Genomic DNA, 21354 nt, shown 5'->3' with positions numbered 1-21354 from the left:
GCACAAAGCTTGTTAAGGTAAGCCAAACACCTTTGCCTTAATAAAAGAAACGCGTCGATGAAAGGGACTCCTATACAGTTACTGAGCCTGCAGACATAACCCGTCGCACTTGCCGGAGAGTGATTTGTAATTAACGGGTACCTGGTGTATTGGTGACGTTGGTGTTGGAGTGATGTAAGAGTGAGACGGGGGCGGATCAGAGCAAGAGCTGTGGTGAAGACTTATCCTCACTTGATTCAGTGATAGTGCAGAAACACTCCGGTTCTTAAGCCCAGCTTGGTAAATCCTCTCCCGTTGCAGAGGACCCGATGACACACATATAAGGTACTATCCGCAGTTTTTGTTTCTGGAGGGTCGGAATTGTAAATAGCTAGCAGTTTGCTGCATAAAGGGTTTAACCAATGCAGATACCGCTATTCACTCTGAATTCCCTGAGTTCAAATGCATGCTTTTGCAGAACTGGGGATAAATGATGCTTGTAGCACATTGAATTTTTTTTAATATGCATGCTGCAATATTTGAAACGACTATAGGCAAACTGTTTTAATATTATTTAGCATGACTTTAATCTGTTTTAATTAATAAACCAGCGACACTGAGAAAAATCTGAAAACAATATTAAAGTTAACACATCTGATATTTTTTATTGAGAAATCAGTGTTTCTTTCTTTTTTTTTTTGTGAATTTTTAGCAAGGAGGTTGATTTAAAGAAAGCAACGATAGCTTAAGTTTCCCAGAGTGTGCATTAGCATCTGAGACACAGGTATAAGGGAGTAACCAGCTTTATGATTTGTTTCCCATTCAGCACAGCTACTGAGAATTCCGTTCATCAAACTGAATGTTCTTGTGTGGCACAACCCTGAACTCGAAAGGGGAGTATAACGCCCAATTTCTAAACTGAAAAGAGTAACATATGGTATGTGATCCATCCAGTAATACGTTGCTGAGCAGAGCTGAAGAACTTTGTTGAAAAAAAAAAGAAAGACAAATGACACCTGCAGTACACTGCACAATACAATGGATTTTGTAAGATCATTTTCACTCTTCAAACGATGGCTTCTTTGAGTTTGTGGATAGGTGACATTTGGAGTTGGGCATCTGGAGGGAAGCCGTGGATAAAAGACTTATTTAGCAGGGCTGCAGCAGCAAGAGGGGATTAATCGGTTCTTGCTTCTTGGAACAAAAACAATCTTTAAGATTTAAGAGGAGGAAAGGAAAAATAACTAAGCCATGGGGATACAGCATGTGCTGCTGCTTTTAATATACTTGGACCCCCTGAATGTACTGCTCTGTGCGGGAACAACGACAAGAAACAAGAACGGGTCTCCGAGGCGGAAAGGGAAGGAGGTCAACAGCACTGTTATTGCTCCAGTGGAACCCCCTAGGAAGGTTAAGCCGCTAAAACCAGAACACGATACGTGCCTCGGTTATTACGACGTGAGCGGGCAATTTGATAAAGAATTTGAATGCAATAACACCAACCACCGTTACTGCTGTGGGAGTTGTTACCTACGCTTCTGCTGTGATGAGAAAGTGAAAAGAATCGATCAAAAGAGCTGTAGGAATATTGCAAGTCCGGACTGGATCCAACCCACTGTGCCTGGACCGCCAGAGCCTACAGACAATAGTTATGACCCCAATTTGGATCAAACCAACACAACAGTCTACATCACCTGCGGTGTAATCATTTTTGTCATCATCGCTGGAGTCGCCGCAAAAGTTGCTTATGATAAAGCAACACGACCACCTCAGGAAATGAATGTTCACAGGTAAAACATTTTTTTAGCTTATTTGGCAATATTTAACGACTTATCAAATATCAACTGTGGTCTGTATTCTGTAACTTGTAGTCAAATAAAATCAGTGTTACCCAGAACGGTGCACGTTTTGCTGCAGTAAATGTAAATAATACTGTTTTCAGTAAACCCTTTGCGTTATCAATATTATAAATTATATAGGGAAATATTCTAACATATTATATATTTCGTACTATTTTATAACATAATTCATGGTTAGCGATTCAGTTCCAGTAACCCATAGTACTGTACGTACAGTGCAGGATTTGACAAAATCTGGAGCAAATAAATATATAAATAAACACATAAAATTCAGTTTTAACATTATAGGAATGTACACATTAATGTACCTGGAAAAAGCATGTAAACCATTCACTGTAAAAACAAATGTTGAAGAATTTAACATAATCTCAGTATACATTAACTTTTGGTCACACTTGTGTTTTGTGCTTCAAAAGTATTCAAACAATTAATTATAAGATGCGTTTAAAGTTGTGTTTTGATTCTTGAAACAGAAAAAGCAGAAAAAAAACCCCAAAAAACAAAAAAAAAAAAAAAAAAAAAAAAAAAAAAAAAAACAGGCAGGATTGGATAAATAATTTACAAGCGAATAGAGTTTGGAAGTTTGTTGAAGCCAGTATCCGCTGTCCAGGTAGGACAGTTTTGAATACAGCGGCAAGCTGAACTATGTATTTACTCATTTTACCATCAATGTAGGCTAAGAAGATTCTATCCATATACTGTACTGTATATTATTTGTAAATATTGATTAGGTACTGTAGTTATATACCTCAAGTTTAATATTAAAGAAAGTAGTATTGTTTTCTGACAAAACGATAGCCAGTATCTATATATTTTTAGATATAGTTAATTCAGTGAATGTTATCTCCCTACTATATAATTTACTGCCCTCATGTCCAGTATAGCTCTGATCATGAGAATGAGTATTGACACCTATTAGTGTTTGAATTGATTGCTATGTTTCATGTAAAATACAAACAGTAGTGACCACAGACATGTATCTCAAATAACTAGAGGGCCTGCATCTATCAAAAGCACCCCCACCCCAAATTAAATACCATGATTCTTTAATAGAACGTCTTCATGATCTTAAATGAAACATACCATAAAACACTGGACTCAGTTCCGACTCCAAAACATTTCCTGTTCTTTTTACGAACCTGATAACCTAACTGAATCTTTGAAGTACTGTGTCAGTTTGTAGTTCCATTCAGGTTGGATCAGGTATTTGGGTAATCTTAAACCATGCAGCATCAGTCGAGTCATAGAATATTTAAGTAGCACACAGTTACTTTACTCTAATAATAACTTCAGATTATCCTTAAGTATATTTCCATTCACAATATTTACCGATATTGTACCCTCATGTTAATGAAGGTATTCTGTAGTGTGTTAGGGTGTGTCTTATTAAGAGTTGTCATCGCTTCCAGTTTAGATGAGAGGACCTTAAATTTAAGCTGGGTTGTTGGTGTACTCTACCTGTGCGAAATGATAAGAATTCGCGACACCCTGCACACAAACAAAGTATTTGCCAAAAAATTCCTGGACATATTCCTAACGAGTGTATCTATATAGTGTAGTGAGCATGGGAATTAATAGAGACACATCAAAGCTTTCAGGTACAATGCGGTTTTATTAGGCAGCCAACAGCAAGTCAGCACCATACATACACTACGACACACGCACTGACAGCCCTTTACCCACACTACATTCACACACTACATAAAACAATACAGGAAAAATTCAAGTTACAGGGTATGGCAAAATAAATATTAGGGGCACTTACAATAATCACAAGAAATTATAACAACAATAATGATAGTCTTTCCCCTACCCTATTTCCCACTCTCAGCAGCCTCTACTGCTCATTAGCATATTTGTGGAAGGTCGGCTCCAGACACGACACACAATCTGCCAACAGGTAGCGATGGTGAGAGAGTCCAGCCATGCCCATTACACAGTCCCCACCTCAGTGCCGAACATCCCGTAGGCCCAACACTAAATGTTTGGATAAAGTCAGAGAGTCCCGGTGGCGGCCGACGGAACTGCTGGCCGCACCTACGAGCAGGTGCAGTGGGCTGGGGGTTAGACAGAACCAGAGAGCTCCTACCTGGATTACCAGCTGGCAACCCCGTTGATTGTGGTGAGCCGGTGGGCTGGTGGGCAGGCAGGCGAGGAGGGAACGCTTTCCCTATTCCGGGAGCTGGCTGTGCGGGCAACAGGTTTGTTCCTGGGCGGTATGGTGCCAAACAGTCTTGGTGGAGTACGACCACTCGGTTCCGGGTCCACAGTCGCACTCGGTAAGTCTCCTTGGAGAGCCTCTCAAGAACAGCACAGGGGCCCTCCCATTGATTGGCCAGCTTGGGTCGCTGGGAGCAGTAGACCCAGATCTGCACCTGAGCCTGAACCCCCGGCCCCGCAGCGGGTATCGTACGCCCGGTTCTGGCGCTGACCAGCCGACGTGAGGTGCTTCCAAAAGTAAGCATAGGCGGTATCCAGTCGGTCTTGTATCTGCTGGAGGTATTCCGAGCCTGCCGGTTTTGGGGTGTGGAGCTGGGACGGCCTGCCGAACACAAGATCAACTGCTGTGTGGTGCTCTCTTCCAAGCATAAGCGCTGCTTGTGTGCACGCCGTGAGGTCCTGGACTGCTGTCCGGTAGGCCATTAGGACCAAAGGCAAGAAATGGTCCCAGTCATGTTGGTACTGGGAAATCCACATGGCAAGCTGGGTGGCAACCTCTATTCTGTCGCTCTGTGGGTGGTGCAGTGTTGTCCAGGTTTTCTTTATAACCAGCCACCTACACACCTCACCAAGCACTTGCACTTCAAAGTTCCGCCCCTGGTTGGTATCGCTCCTCTGGAACCCCAAACTGGCAGAACATCCTGTCTAGCAGAGACTCCATCCAGGAACATCATACGACTCTGGCCATTTGGTAAAGTAATCCATAGCCAGTGCACCAGTCTCAACGACACATAGGTTTCCACGTCACCGCGGCACCGCCCCCAGTGGAACCACTACCGGAGCCTGCTCCAGGGTCTTGGCGATGCTGAAGTGTCCAGTGGCCGGTCCACCATGCACAATTCACAGGACGGTCTCCCGGACAGCTTGGTCAACCATCACTTGCAACCGCTTCTGTCCTGTTGCAGGGTCTGTCAAGGCAAGGTACAGTACACTTCCCTGGAGGTTCAAACATTCCCATTGTGCCACCAGCACTTTTACGTCCAGGGAGAGGGCTGACACCTCATCTAACCAGTGGATCAGTGGCACCAGCTCAGCGTTCAGACCCTGCTGAAGTTGGAGTTCCCCCTCTGGCAACTTGAGCGGGACCTCCACAACTACAGTGACAGCACTTAACCACTCGTCCAAGGATCGCTGTATCTCCTGCTCCTCCATCCAATGGCAGTGCTAACAGTTCTCAGAGGAGCAGGTGCATCGGTGTTGTTGTGCAGGGGTCCAGCTCGGTGCTGGATGGAGTAGTCTTACCCCTGCAGTGCTTCTGTCCAGCGAGCCACTTGTCCTTAAGGCTTGCAGAAGTTGAGCAGCCACTGCGGGGATGCATGATCCATACTACAGCCAACAGTTCCCGGCGAGTCAAACAATGGTTCCGTTCTGTTTTACTAACAGCTTGGCTGTAGTACATGACTACTTGTTCCCTGTCCAGGCCCTCCTGGACCAGCACCGCCCCTGATCCCCGCGTTGCTTGCGTCCATGTCCAGGAAGAATAGTTTCTGGGTGTCGGGAAATGCCAAGACCGGGGCCTTCACAAGGGCTTCTCACAATTCTCCAAAGACGGCTGTGCAGTCGGTGTCCCAGATGAACCAGCCCCCTTTTTTGTTTTCGCAGTGGCGAAAAGTCCTTCACAAAGCGACGATAGTAAGATGCCAGGCCCAGAAAGCTACACACCACCACAGTCCTGGCGACCGGCCAGTTCTTTACTGCAGTTACTTTAGCAGGGTCTGTGGCAATGCCATCTGCCCTGACGCCGTGCCTCAGGAGCTACCTGCCAGTATCTGGTACACAGGTCAAGGGAGCTGAACCAGCGAGAGCCTGTGATGCAGTCCAGGGCCTCGATGATTCTGAAGAGGGGGTACGAGTTGTTGTGGGTTACTGCATTCAGTTTACGATAATCCAGCAGGTTCCACAGCCCTCTGTATTCGCAGCGAAATACCCCCTCAGTACCTACCATAATTGGTCCTGAGATCCTTAAGGCAGATCCTCTTTACTCCTCTGCCACAGCATTTCCACCGCATCAGTTGTCCTGGTTGTTACAGTTGCCGATGTCCTACAGTCCTGTGCTCCATTGTTAGTGGTTGCATGAGGTGGTGAAAGTGTTACAGGGGATGGGGCAGAGGTGGTTGCAGCCCTCGTTGATTCCTTCGCTGATATGCCATCATCTGCTTCTGGGAGGTTCTGGGGCTGCCTCGCCGAGTCCGATGAGCCACCCTCTTCTGGCGATGCATCACGATGGCTGCCGTACAGCGATTCCCCTCTTTCTCCCCCCAACCCGGGATCAGACAGGCATGTCGATGGTGGTTCCCACTTTGGTCAGGAGGTCCAGACCCAGGATGCAGCGATCCTGTATTTCTGCCAGCCAGAACTCGTGCTGGATCATGCAGTCTCTGAGCCGGTCGTCGAGGAGCCGTCAACCTAGCATGGAAGCGACCTGGCCGGTGACAGTGCGAAGGTGGACTTTGGTTGGCGTCCAGCCTCCCAGCCATCCATCACGCTCTCTGGGAGGACACTGGGCTGCAGGATGTAAGTGGTAGTGCCAGTATCAACCAAGGCTTTGCACTGGACCCCATTTAGGAGGCAGGGTGTGTGCAGTCTGTTACTCTGGCCAATATGGCACACAATCGCCACTGCGTCTTTCTTGTCTATTGTCTGTGAAGGAGGGGGAAGGAAGGTGGTGGAATGGCAGTTCACTGACTATACCGTGCCGCTTTCGTTTACTGGCGGTTGTATATTGGGTGGTTCAGACGGTACTGGGTAGCAGTGGCAGCATTGGGCTTGTAGGTGACCAGGGCTCCTGCAGTTCCAGCAGAATCTTGCAGGCATGATTTCCCTGACAGCAGCGGTGTCTTCCTCTCTGTCGCTGCTCTCCTCTTTCCTGATCAAGCATACTCTGGAGGTCTGGTCTCACTCTAACTCCTCAAGAATGGCCCAAAGCCTATTCTAGGGAGGTTGGGACAGCAAGCTGGACCTGCTGTCAGAGAGCAGTGGGGCTGACGCCACGATTGAATGCCTCCATCGCCAGGTCTTCTTGTGTGGCTGGTGATAAATCTGGATACCCCCCACCGTGTACCCCAAGCTTCTTGCCACTGGTCCTCTTTTGTGTGGCAAGGCAATGGTGCAGGCCGATGGCATGCTCCACTTTTCCAAAGCGGCGCTGGAGAGCTGCGAAGAGGGTGTGGAGGTCACACGGGTCCTCTGAGTCTAGCAATGCTTGCAGCGCCTTCCCTTCTAGCACTGCCGCCAGCTGCTCTACCTGTTCTTCTGGCTTCCAGTTTTTTCCCAGGGCGAAGTCCCGTCGCAGTGACCTGCCTTGATGGTACATTTGCTGGCCGGCCGACGAAGGCCTGGGGTCGCACTGGCTAGTCACTGTTCCCTCCGCCTTGGGTCTGCTTGCCACCGTCCTCATCCTCACCAGTGCCGTTATCGCCCTCTCTCCTGGGGTAGCCCGCTCGGCTGCTGTTTTTTTCTACATTGGCACCTTCTAAGTGGCTTCTCCTGAGGCAACCTGCCTTGTTGACGTCTTCACTGCCTCTCCTGAGGTGGCCCGCTTGGCTGCTGGCTTCTACCTGCGGCAGCAAGAGTTCACTGCCACGGGTTTTCAGAGGGTGTGAGACTCGCCCCTCTGCTGTTTCTCCACCAGCCTCTGGGCCTCAGCTTCCTTGTCCCAGCAGAGGATTGGCAGGCGTGTATCAGAGTGTCCATCCCGCTCTGACACCAGTGTAGCAAGCACGGGAATTACTGGAGACACACACCAAAGCTTTAAATTTAGCTTTTACACACAACCATATTGACAGTTCTGTGTCGGCAGTTTGGCGGCTTACCCCCATTTACACAGAACTTGCGTTAACATAATTTGCTAGTGTTCATTACTGTGATCAAAACAATGATGCCTTTGGTACCTGTTGTGGTATGTGTGATATTTTTCACTATACTTTCTGAATATCTCAATAGACTAATGAAATGATTGGAAGACATACAAATAGAATTTACCCATCACTTGCTTTTTATTATGCAGACCACCGCATGTCATTAACTTTTCTGCTGTTGTGGAATACACATTAGCATCTCGAACAGTTCCAGCACGTTGTGCAGTTATCTACCTTCTTTTGATAACCAGCGTGCATTTTAAAGTTTGTAGTCAAATCTCCTGCACAATTGTCTGATTCAGTCCTCCTTGTGGTGCACTGAAGGAATGTTAATACTTCTATTCCATACTACAGTACTACTTTAAGAAGGATAACACTTTTTTGTAAAAATGCTGACGGCAATAAAGACAGTCTTTTGCTTACCCTATTTTCTACTCTCAGTGTCCTCTGCTGCTCATTAGCATATTTGTGGTAGGCTGGCTCCGGGCACGGCACACAGTCCACCAACAGGTGGGAATGGCGAGCCCATTACAATATCTATCTATGGATCTATCTATCTATATATATACACACACACAGGCATGGTACAATTTGTAAAATGGATCACCCTACAAACTTCATGCAAACATAATGAATTGCAAACTGCTTTACCTGTGCCAAACGACAGTAGGTTAAACAGTTCTGTTAATAATAATTTAAACAAACAAAAAAACATAAAAAAAAACAGAGAAATTGTTTCTTTGGATAGGCTTACAATATAGAACGAGACACCCACATGATATTAATATTGAACGGCTACAATATTGAATCTTCAGGATCCCTTAATGCTACTGGCTAAGTTTCTCCGGATGCACTTTTGTTTTTAATAGGGCACACAATATTCTGTAAGGTGAGGTGTGCAGGGTGATATGATATTGACTAATTCATTAACATTACTAGTTACAGTAAAAATACAGTAAATTAGGTTAGCGCAAAATCCAATTAATATGTTTAGAGTGGTGGTTTTAAGATCTGCCACTATTTAGATAATTAAAATAGTCTTAAAAAATTATTTTAATGAACCTGCCAGGAAAATATCTGTATAAAGAGTAATACAGTAAATTCTAATGCCAAGCAGTAATATAGGTGTTTGAAATGTTTCCACTACATGTTTTCAGCCATGGGATTAGACTGATAGCTAAACTTCCAATCCAAATGTGCTTGCATCCTACATTATGTAGAGATTATTTAAACACATCTCACTTTTCACTGTAGGTTTCAGGTTAGATTACATTGTCTTACTTTACTTCTAGTGCATTTTTCAATTCAAAAATGTACACATTTTTTTATCTCAATATTTTTGTTTGATTTTCAAATAAGGTCAAATGTAGAGACAGTTACACCAGTTGACAGTGCAGTTGATAAACTCACCACTAGGTATTTTAAATTAACGTTTATTTATTTGAACAAAACAGACGTCTTTCCTATACACAGGTTACCATTAACATGTAAGTGTCTGCATAATCAGTCAAGGACAATGTGGGGTGATATGTTTATAGGATATCACTAATGCTAAAGACCTCACAGTCTTGCACAATTTTCTGCCAGGCTTCCCGACAGTGAATGTAAAGGCATGAAATAACTAAATGATCCAACTGGAACAACCGGAAATCAGGTCAGATCTGTCTGTGAACAAGATCAGTTAAAATATATGACATTGACATACTTTAGTCACTCAAGTAGTTCTATTGGTAAAACAGCAAATTACTGATAATTAACCAACTGAAAATTAGTTAGACATGAATAAGTGTCAAAAATTGAAATACACTTTTTTTCTCGCACACTGCCTATTGAATCTGAAGGAAATATCAATTCAAGAAACATTTCAAACTTGTTACTGTTGCTGACTTGTTCAGTCCTGGTAAATTAATCTTAGAGTTTTAGGTTAAATTTATAAATTGACAATTAGGAAGGCATCTTGAGATGCAATGTACACGTTGCATTTTTTTCAAGAAAAGTATTTGAGTATGCAGAAAAACACAGGGAAGCACAGATATTTTTGGCGCAAACCTGCGCTAGATTCCCATCATGGTAGAGAAACATCTTACACCATCAATCAACCTCTTCAACCGAGGGGCTATGGCAACATGATGTTCTTTTTTCTATTTCTAGAAATCAAGCACAACAATACAGATCTATTATCGAACATGGTCTATTTTCAAAGAACCAAACTGGTTCAGTGTTCCTCTGTCTCCCTCTTATGAATTTCATTTACAGTGTCCAGGAAAAAGTGTTGGACCACCCCTGCTCTTCATATATATATATATATATATATATGTACACATGCAAGTGCTTGTAATTATCAAGCCTCTCAGAGTAGCAGTGGTACCCCCAAAATATTGTCCATGTTCTAGGAATATCAAACAACTGGGGTTGGGTCATTTATTGCCAATTAACAAAATGTGTAATAGAGGTGATACTAATTCTCAGCAGGCTCATTTCAGGATGCTAATTCTGACTTTGTATTGCTTTGCCAGAGCCCTTGCAGACATTTTAAGGCAACAAGGAGCCAGCCCTATACCATACTATGAGCGAGAAAAAATAACGGCAATAGATGGATCATCCAAAGAAAACACACCTGTTCGTACTTCCAAAAACCATTACACACCAGTCCGTACAATGAAAAGCAACCACGGTATGTATTTATTTTTCTTCTAATTACAGTACTATATTTTCTGTGAGCACTGAACACTACATGAGATTATGGATATCTATATCTTGGTTCTGTGCTTAAGGTCAAACTTAATATAGTCAAGTCTGCTGGTAAAGTTACTTTTAGATCGGTGGTCTTTATAGATGGGAACAAGTCTCTACATGCATGTTGATTAATGCTTGTTTTTGAATGCATTGTTATTTGTTTCTATTTTACTAAATGTTTTTTATATGAAGTAACTGAAGAGTAAAACACTTGAAATATGGTCATTTAAATAGCAAACGCAAGAACAGTGAATGTGAGATGTGATAATAGTGTTGAATCCTCCCATAACTGCAGTGAAAAACATTTACAAATCTTATTACAAAAGGGAACCGAATTAGATTAAACAAATTGGTTTGGTCCAAGTTGACGCATCCAAACAGAAACAGAATATATATCTTTCCCCTGATTGTTCTGTAAAGCCTTGCCGTTTCTTTAGCACTGCAACATCATTGCACAAAGACATTGAGAGGTCAACGACACAACATGCCAGGTATCTGCACCAGAGGATTCAGAAACCGCTGCCTGTAACAAATAAAGGCAAGCATGCGATGAAGATATTTTTTTTTGCCGTATGTTGTAGATTTATGATTAATCTACAAAGCCCCATTAAGAACTCTACTTTATACATTCTTATACAATTCAATATAACACTTTGATAAAGTTGAGGTGTTTGTTAACACACTAGTGATTTACTTGGACAGTTTTATGTCAACATTTCAGAAATATGTGGTAGACGGCTGACAGCGAGGGCTGTGGTCTAAAATATTAAAATACTGGTGGATTGTAGGGCTGTGTTCAAATGTTTGTTCGCTAGCCAGGAATTCAAAGGTAGTTTTAAACCTTCGAAGGTTCGTCAGGTGGCATTCACAAACTTTTTTTTTTTTTTTTTTTGTTAACAGAAACCGTTTGACAATGTGTGAATACTATAAATCACACATTAAATGTCACTCGCATGCAAAAATTGGATGTTTGGATTTGTATAATGCATATTACATAAACAAAAGTTGTTTTATTAAAATCCACTACCAAATCGTTATACGCAGTAACTCTGTATGGCGCCGCTGCCGTGTATGGAGCAGGGTATAGTATCCAAAGCACTGGGGGGTACCTATAGCGGTTGTAGTGCTTCAGTAAAATATGTACTGAATACCTAGTGTAGAAGACAGTGTAAGAGAAGTGCTAGAACATATTTGAAACATACAAAATATACACTAAAACTAATAATTTAAATTTTGAAAACTGCGCACCATCCGCCCCTCCCCCCTCCAGCTTGTGCCATCAAGAGGCAAACCTTTAATTTCTTTATTCACCATCTCGACAGCAAACAGTTCTATAGCGTAAGCTGTATTGAAAGAAATGTTTCGAATCCCCTCTACTGTTTGAGATTTTTTTGTTAAATGCCCAGAAGAACAAAAAAAGTAGAATGCAAAGAAGTGATTGTCGATGTATCATGAAGGCACATCCATCTAAAAAGTAATGCAGCATATTTAATAAAAGACTTGTATTTAAGAGTTTGTAATATTCTTTTTAGATTCTGAAGCTGCAGACCTGATATGCAGAATCGCTCATTTTAAATTTCACCGTTTAGTTTAGGAATGCAACGACGCGTTCCAAAATACTCGGAAGTTTTGTGACAATAGTGGCGTTTTTGTTGAGTCAACAGTACCGTTGAATTTAGGTACGCACACAATGTGTATTTTTTATTTGTATTGAAAATATAAAAACATGATTACTGTTCTATAGAACGTGTTTTTAAAACGCATGTGAATGTTTCATTCAATTTATATAGATTACCTGTAAATTAGGATTTTCAATCAAATAGCTATGGTGACGTCACCAGTAAATTATGCAAATTACTACCTTTGGTAATGTGTTCTGAACCTTCAAAGGTCAAAGTGTACCATGCGTTGCAGCCCTATTGGATTTTAGAAAGGGTGTACATATGTATGTTGAATTACACTGTAAATAAGTGTCATTTGAGATACACTGATTCCAATGCAACTGAATATTTTGATATGGCAAATCAAGTTTTAAAATATTAAGTGGAAACAACTGTCTGTGTTTGAAAGCTGACTAATAAAACATTTGGCAGCATCTGAATGGAATTGTGCTGCGGTCTTATTTGTTACATTAATATACTATTGTAAGGAGTACAATACCAGGGTAAGAAATGTTATTTAAGTATTAGCTTGTTATCTACAGCACTGATATAAAAAAGAGTGGGGGTTACCATAGCAACAGTTACTATTTAAAAACAAACAAAAAAAAGCTTCTGAAGTTACCATCATATGGGAATTACATATCAAGGAGAGCAGGGGTTTCCTTTCCCTTCTACTGTATTTCACAGGATTATCTCAAAGCAGGTTAATATTCACACAACTTCTATTCAGAAGATGAACAGAGGATGAACAAACAAATTAATTGTTTGGCATCAAGTGAAACATAAGTTCGATATAGAGGCAACATGTAAGGGCATTCAGAGGTTTTCAATATGCACAGTAATATTCACGTAAACAAGTGAGGTCCATTAATACAGAGGAGTTGAAATGATTAGTATAAAATCTGATCTGAGACTTTTTGCAGTTGCATTGTACACTCAAGCCAAGCCTCTGTATATTTTGAGCCTCCACGACTGAATTTTTAAAATGAGATTAAGGATCAGAGGCAATATCCTTTTATGTATTGGGGAAACAACTATCTATCTTGCGCTGGAACAGTTTATTTTCTGTCTGGTTCATTTGTAGTCATTTTTTTTTTTTAAAGCTAGGCACTGTTTTTTTAAATTTTTTTTATAAATTTAGTCGTCTCCAATTTTTTACCCTGGTTTTTCCCCAATTTAGCGTGCCCAATTATTATCTATCCTCGGCTCACCGCTTGCAACCCCCCCCGCCAACTCGGGGAACAGAGGCTGGAGCAATTTCCACTTAGCGGAAGTGACCAGCTACCCTGCACGTTCTGGGAAAATTAAATTACTGCAGCAGTCCTGGCGAAGAGAAGCTTGATGTGAAACTATTTTGAATTTCAGCCAGATGACAACAGCAATCTGGTTGAAGGTGGACAATGTCAAAAGTGTTTTAAAGATAAAGAAGTGAAAAACAAGGGAGGAAGTGCCACCAATTATTGAAACATCTTTCAGATCGCCACCCCGATCTCTTTGGTGTTTCTTCCGTTCTTTTAGTTTAAGTGAATTCCAGTGCATATTACTTAACAACAAGTCCCAGCACAGATAACACATAAAACAGGAATGCGCTAGACGCTGATCAAAAGGGATTTCATTGATGCTTGTTTATTTTGTCATTACAGTGCATTTGCTAGAAAGTGCAAAAAATTTGCGGAATTGTCATTAAAACTCTACTGCATGTCAAAAATGTTAGCAACGTTTTTATATTCTTTGGATTTTGTGTTAATGCAATGTGGTAGCTGTGAAAATCCTATGTTTTGATTTGCATGCATGAGTGGTGGAAAGACCAGAATGAGTACAGACTTCATTGCCACCATATCTGTTTCCCTAACACAGTGGTTTTCAACCCCGGTCCTCAGGGACACCTGTGTCTTCTGGTTTTCATTCCAACTGAGCTCTCAATTACTTAACTAAGCCCTTAATTGGACTAATAATTAGCTTAATTAGACTTTTTAAATTGTTCTCGACTCCTAAAAAGTTGCAGATTTCAAGTTATTTATAACATTTTATATTTATGTTGAAATCTCCAACTGTTTAAGAGCTGAAAACAATTAAAGAGGCCTAATTAAGCAAATTATGAGTTCAATTGAGGGCTTAGTTAAGTAATGAAAGCTCAGTTGGAATGAAAGCAGCAGACCAGGGTTGAAAACCATTGCCCTAACAGGATCAATGTGTTTCACTACTGAATTGGGTATTTTTAGTAAAGCAGTTGTTTTGCCAATATATATATATATATATATATATATATATATATATATATATATATATATATATATATATATATATATATATATTATCTGCTGAACTAATTAATTTTATAAAATTATTAAGTGGTGATTTTCAAAATATCTAACACTATAAAATCGTAAAATGAATGCATAATGTTTAAAATTAAGGAATACAGCATTTGTGTGTATTTCCTAATGTAACACATAACTGTGTTTGTTTAAAAATAAATGTTTTACAGTGTACATGAATCAATCAGGCTAGTCTAGTTTGGCATTATACTGTGTTTTCTTGTTTTACTTTCTAAAAGATTTGAACAGTATAGATTCATGGAGCTGTTATGTTGCATGTGACTTTTTAAGAACAGAAGACATGTTATAAACAAGAGGAGGTTCATTTGTTATGTCTTGCTCATTTTGTTGTTTACTGATTGAAGCGAGAACCTCATCAAGCCATTTCTTGAAGTAACAGTGTCAATCAGCTTCCGCAACAGTGCTTCATTTGTTCATTCCTTGCTCACATTTTTAGGGTACTTGTAAGGTACTCCTGTATGTAAAACATCTGGCCTAGCTGTAGAAAGTCAGTCTCTCTCTCTCTCTCTCTCTCTCTCTCTCTCTCTCTCTCTCTCTCTCTCTCTCTCTCTCTCTCTATATATATATATATATATATATATATATATAATGAATTGTAAGAAATAAAGAAAATGGTGGCTTTTACCAGTTTCTTTATAGTCGGTGGCAATGACTTGAATAAACTGGAACTTCTTTTCAGCAGAATATATATATACATTTCAGACTTTTAACTGACTTGGGCTTCAGACTGAAATCCCCTTGCTTTGGGTGACCATTTCATTGAAATTGACAAGATTTACATTTTCATTTAAAAATGAAATTTTTGAATGCAATTCACTTATGATTTTCGGCTTATATAAGTACACATATCATATAATGAAATATTAAGTGTTTATAGACAAGTTTATACAGTTACATAGATAATCATGAAAAACCTGGTTTCAAGCAGGTGTACTCATAAATCTATAAGCAGATAATTAAACATAGACGGTTCTCTTGATTACCCGACAGCCCGACAGCTCTGGGATTTGCCATTGACCATTGACTACTTGTTGATTACAGTGATCTGCCAGAATCTGCTGTCTCTGTCAACAAACAGAAAATCTTCTTGCATACCAGCCTTTTTCTGTTATTTGCTCATTAGCACACAAAGCTATGAGACTCATTTAATTACATGTGTATAAGTAATTCAACTCAAGAGTATAGGTTATTGCTGTCTCTCACTTTTTCTTTTAAGCTAGACATTCTGTTTGAATGTTTTGTGGTCATCTCCTATGTGGTAGTACCTTCTTGCTTTTTGAATAGGGGATGGAAATTCTGATGTTTCCAATTGTGATTGTACATCCACAATATTTGTATTTCTCAGAAAGCAACACCTCTTTCTCAAATTTTCTATTGGTACTCACATGGTTTAACACCACTTTTGGCAGTGCCTTCAGACAAATATTAAAATAAATGTACAATACATGTTCTGGAACATAAATCTATACAATACTCTTTCATTTAACATTACCTTTGAGACAGGAAATACATGTCCTTTTTATTTAACTATCCCCTTGCTTTGATTTAAGGATGTTCTACAATCTAAACACAAAAAATATGGATCGTATCCATAGTGGCTTAATCTGTACACTTGATTGTTCAAATTAAAAACAATCCCTAGTAGGAAAACAAATTGTTTCCAACAGTATCTAAATTATAATTGCATAATTGTATAATTTGTTTCTCTCCTAAACTGTTTCATGCTTAACTCTTTTGCATGTGTTCAAAATATGACGAAACAAAACGGCTGTAGGAATCATTAATGTTCTCCCACTAATGTTTATGGGACTAATTACAGTGCTGCATCATATATTGGGATCTGCTGTCTCATCTTGACACTTTCTCATTATTAATAAACACATGTGTGACACCTGCTACAACTGAACATAATCTTTAACATCACAGCAATCGCAGGCTGATCCTGTGATGGCTTGTTAGCAATGGCTGTAGATATGAGTTTTGCATGAACTAAAATAAAAAAAAAGGTTACCAAGGACACAGGATACTATTGGGATGCTCTGAACTAAATCGTAAGAGGTAGTGACAAATTGGATGCAAGGCTCTACATTTTCATTTGTATAAAGACTTGATCATTGATTGTTCATACAGCCATTTGGTAGTCAATAGCAAACAACATATCTGCTGCCTGTTTGACAATCAATGAAAACTAACAACAGTGACGTCACTTTCTAAATATGCATTGCAGATTATTTTATCTAGACCAGCCAGAGTGTTCTGATTAGAACAGTTAAATATCCATGAGCCACAACCCCAGTCTCATATTCTATTTAAGGGGCGTCGAGCCATCCAGAGATTGAGTTTCCTGTGTACTGCAACGCACTACAATCAATCTCTATTCGTGACCTGAACCTTGAATCATTGAGTCTCTTATTCAATATGGTTGTCACCCGCTTCATAAATCGTATTCATAATGATCACAGTACCTCAGGCAATGCTTGGAATTTGAAACATGGACTGTAAAACAGAGAGGTAGGGTTATTCTATTTTAAAATTATATTAGACAAAACCAGAACTTGTTAGTAGTCAACTGATGTGTCTGGCTTTTAGACCTTGTAGGCAAAGATATTCAGCTATTAACACTAGAATGACCGCGTTTACAGGCATATCTAGAACAACCATATCTAGAACAACCATGACCGGTCAATTTGACCGGCATATCAAAAATAACATACATATTATATTGAAAGGACAAATAATTGAACATAAGTCATTGTTTTATTCAGGAACATCATGTAAACCATCTACACAACCGAAACATTGTAAATAAATGGACATTTGAACAGAAATGTGTTTATATACAGACATAGTACATACTGCGCATCCTTAAAAATGAAATAAACAAATATTTGAAAGTAAATTTGTGTTTATACAGGCATATAATATACATACAAAACTGTACAGCTAAAACGATGCAAATAAGTATCATTCTTTTTTTAATAAATGGGTTTATATTGCCTAGATAACAAAGCACAACTGAAGCTATGCTTTTATATACAGACATACTGTAATTGAAATGACATGTATACATAAACATTTGAACATGATGGGTTTCATTTCCAATTGTTTAAAAAGTGTAAGTGCTGGCACAAATCACACAGATCCTGCGCTTTTCAAAATATGCACAGCACTTACCGCATTGTCTGTCTTTGCTGCATCAAAATCTTGTTTGGTAAAAATTTGCAGTATCCAAACACTCTTTTCTGTCCTGCTTCTTCAGTGATCCATTTGCAATGTGTATTGGGGTAACATTGAACATTGATGGGCTATCAGAGGCTCATTAGGCACATTTACAGAAATGGCAATGTAAACGCGCAGTCAGGATGCATTGGTAGCATTTGATCCTGTCAGTGTAAACGCTCGACTGGCTCATGTTCCAGCATGCACTGCGGCTCAGTGACATCCTTTGTTTTGAAGGCGGGCGCCAGACTGAAACATTCCCTCCAGCGTATATGCATACATATGAATCTAGCAATATATTTATTTCACTTAAATAGTATTTCAAAGTAAGTAAATGATCCATTACCATAACAATTATATAAAGCTGGTACCGGCACTCTTTCCGTTCTGGGGTCGTGTTATAAAAATAATAAGTGTTGTTATAATTGCTTGCATTATAAAATAATATTTCTTACTGAAAACATTATTACTAACAAAAGCTATTATCACAAGAGTGATCTGTGGGGAAAAAAATGTGCTTGATTGCATGTTGTCTTAATTGTGTGTAATTTGCGATCAACATTTCAATTTAATCTGACCATAGCTTCTCACAGTCAGAAGTCTATAGAGACTTTCTTTCACAGCACAAAGGTTCATATGGGAGTAATTTTTTTGTTTGTTAAAACTATACTTGAGAGACATCATTATTTTGAAGGAAAATGAAATCAAATCTGATTCCGGTATCAATGAAAAGTCAGTTTGCAGCCTTGTATGCCAGTAAAAATTGTCAATGCCCCGGATGAGTGGAAAATAGTCTTCCAATCAGCTTTTAAAACAGTCAATATGGAAGTTAATTTCCATTGAGTGGTACTCAGTTGTAGATGTGAAAGGAGGACAGCTTTTCTTATTTTGAAATCAACACATTAATGAATAGATTTACTGAATATGTGCCAATAAATATGTCTTATAGTAAATTCCAAGCACGGGTACAAGTTTCTGCACACCTGTAGTATATTATACAAATTCAGGTCACTCTCCTGTATTACTATTGGATGGGCACACAAAGCTGATATCTTAAAAGCATCTTAAAATGTAAAGTTTATATATAGCACTTCTAAATAAAATATATAAAGAAAAGATCAATGAATGTAATTTATTCATGACAAAGACTGATCTCATCTTAAATCAGCTTGTTATTTATAACTCAGTTTATATGTCTCTGCTGTTCACTTTCCTTTCACTGATTCAAATCCTGTTACCTGGTGATAAAACAATGCTACATAGTAAGGCTGGAATGATGCATCGATTCGTCATATCCATCGTATCGTATAGTGTTTTTCTGTTTGTGCGTGTTACTTTTGACACCACTTCCTCTGTCTGCTTGAGTTTTGACTAGGTTTGCATTCACACCTGTTTCATGTAATGTAAGGTTATTGTATTTGAGTTCATTTTATACCACTACACTTAAATGAATGGTGGAAAAGCAACACAGATCGCTTACAAAAAGTAGCCCACTAATAAACATCCCAGCAACGTTTGTCCCCAGCAAGCGTTCCTCTTTAAAAATAATACGAATGCTATCCTGTTCTTTTACAAAAAACAAAATATGAACAATGGACACCAAGATACAGGACAGTTTTTTGTAAATAAGTTATGTTGTTGTCAGAGATGAACCATCTCTTTCTGGGATTTGCTTGTTTATTCAATGACTTATTTTCATGCTTTTACCACCATATGACAATATATGTTTTAGAGGAGTTGTGCATTAATCCCATCATATTTAATTGATGTAATAGTTTTCAAAAATGTAGTAGCTATTCTGTATACTATCAGAAGCTCGAAATCTATCATGTGACACATATGCATTAAAACTCTTGTGATTGGCATGCCAGTAAATGGGGATAACATGTTATTTAATGGGCATAAATCACAAAACTGGCAACTGCTTTGTAATTCCAGAGTAGAACAAAAAAGCTTTGTAATTAATATGCAAACTGTAGCAATTACTAATGTGAGCTACTTAAAGTCTACATCTGTGTCAAAGCTCAGTGTTCAGAAGGCCTCATTTAAATGTCCCAGATGTTAGTTCTCATTATAATCATTTTCAGCCTGGCTCTTTGGTAAGGGGGTTAGAGCTTCTGAGCAGACTAGCTCTTTAGAGAAGGTAATATACCGTTGGCCAATTACGGCAGACAGCCTTGGAAAATGAGGAGCGGGCTGCTCAGCTGACACAGAAATGGTTCTGTTTAGCAGCCTACCTGCCTTTTGCGTGTTTACTTTTCATTTCGCTCACAACTGCTAGTTCCGCTCTCTTCCCTCATGAAGTTTATTATCTGTGATTGACTGAACAAATAGAAGTTATCAGGCAGTTCTGAGTAAATGTGAAGCGTTTCATGTGAACTTCATAGGTTTAATGAGAACACCTCTGCATTCCTAACAGAGTTACTGTAGCAGTTAGGGTGGAATCACATTTGGGCCAAATGCAGTAGTGTGGCATGGCTCTTATTCTGAATAACATAGATCCCTGCTCTTTGCTATTGCTGATCTGCTATTTGAGTAATGTTAAGGTACAAAAATTAAGTTAACAGGCAGTAAAAATGTACTGTACTGAAAGTAATACAGGAAAATAATTTTTCCTTTATACCCACTTATATACATATTGTATATCTTAGTTAGCTTGTCAAGATTGTCCTTGAATAAGGAGCTAATCAGATATCGACATGAATCCTAATAATTTGTTATTATTAGTATGATTTATTATTTATATCAATAATGCTTGGGTTTTCTTGATAAATGGAAGATACTATAATTGTCTACTCCAGCAGAAAAAAAGGTTCTGGGAACTCCTCACGTAGGGAAGTGAGGTGCTAATTCAATACTGTAGCAACAGAACCCAGATATTTAAATGCCATTTTAAGCTATTTTCTCTTTGACATTTATATTTGAAAATCATTACCGTACAGTATGTTTGGCTGACAAACCCCTCATCCAATGAAAAAAATATTGCAATGTCATGCTTGTTAAAATGAAAGCATTTGAAGACGTGTGTTTGATTAAAAGGTGACTCAAAAGTTGACTGAAACGTTCTCCAGTTCGGACAGTTAAACTTCGGTTTAAGTTTTTCTTTTCACAGCAAGACTGGAGATTTGCTTGATGATGGAGCAAGATTGCTTATTGATTGATTGTAGTAGTAAGAGTGATATCGCATTCCAGCTTTAAATGTGTTTGAAGCCTGGAAAGGGTCACAATGATGTTCCATGTGTGGGAGTGATAGAACTGTAGGATAACAAGGCAAGCTTGTGGAGTCATCTCCTCATTTTCGTTTCTGCTGGCCTATTTTTGGTGCAGTTGCTTTCAAATGGTTGTTCAGATACTGTATAGTAGCATGTGCTGGTTTAGAATGGGGTCTGTAGGAAGGCCACAGGCCTCCAAATATATAGTGTGATTGGAAAGAAGTGCTCTGTAGACTGTTTGGTGGATGAATGGACGCACATAGACACTTGAG

The 21354-nt window shown here is 39.5% G+C and overlaps 1 protein-coding gene across 4 annotated transcripts in view; it reads left to right on the top strand.

The window, feature by feature from the left end:
• The first annotated feature begins 222 nt into the window (after positions 1-222).
• LOC121296048 (protein shisa-6-like) overlaps positions 223-21354 on the top strand; it is a 117790-nt gene continuing 96658 nt past the window's right edge. For 2 of the 4 annotated variants that reach the window (XM_041221205.1, XM_041221203.1), the window contains exons 1-3: positions 223-324; positions 806-1769; positions 10432-10589. In XM_041221205.1, the coding sequence (XP_041077139.1) occupies positions 1231-1769; positions 10432-10589 (697 nt within the window). In that variant the 5' untranslated portion in view covers positions 223-324; positions 806-1230. The remainder of the gene's footprint in view (positions 325-805; positions 1770-10431; positions 10590-21354) is intronic. The other 2 variants (XM_041221204.1, XM_041221201.1) reach the window with 1 other exon arrangement.

The sequence above is a fragment of the Polyodon spathula genome, chromosome 21 (genome assembly GCF_017654505.1).
Source record: "Polyodon spathula isolate WHYD16114869_AA chromosome 21, ASM1765450v1, whole genome shotgun sequence".
NCBI lineage: Eukaryota > Metazoa > Chordata > Actinopteri > Acipenseriformes > Polyodontidae > Polyodon > Polyodon spathula.
This window is presented reverse-complemented; position numbering and strand designations above follow the sequence as displayed.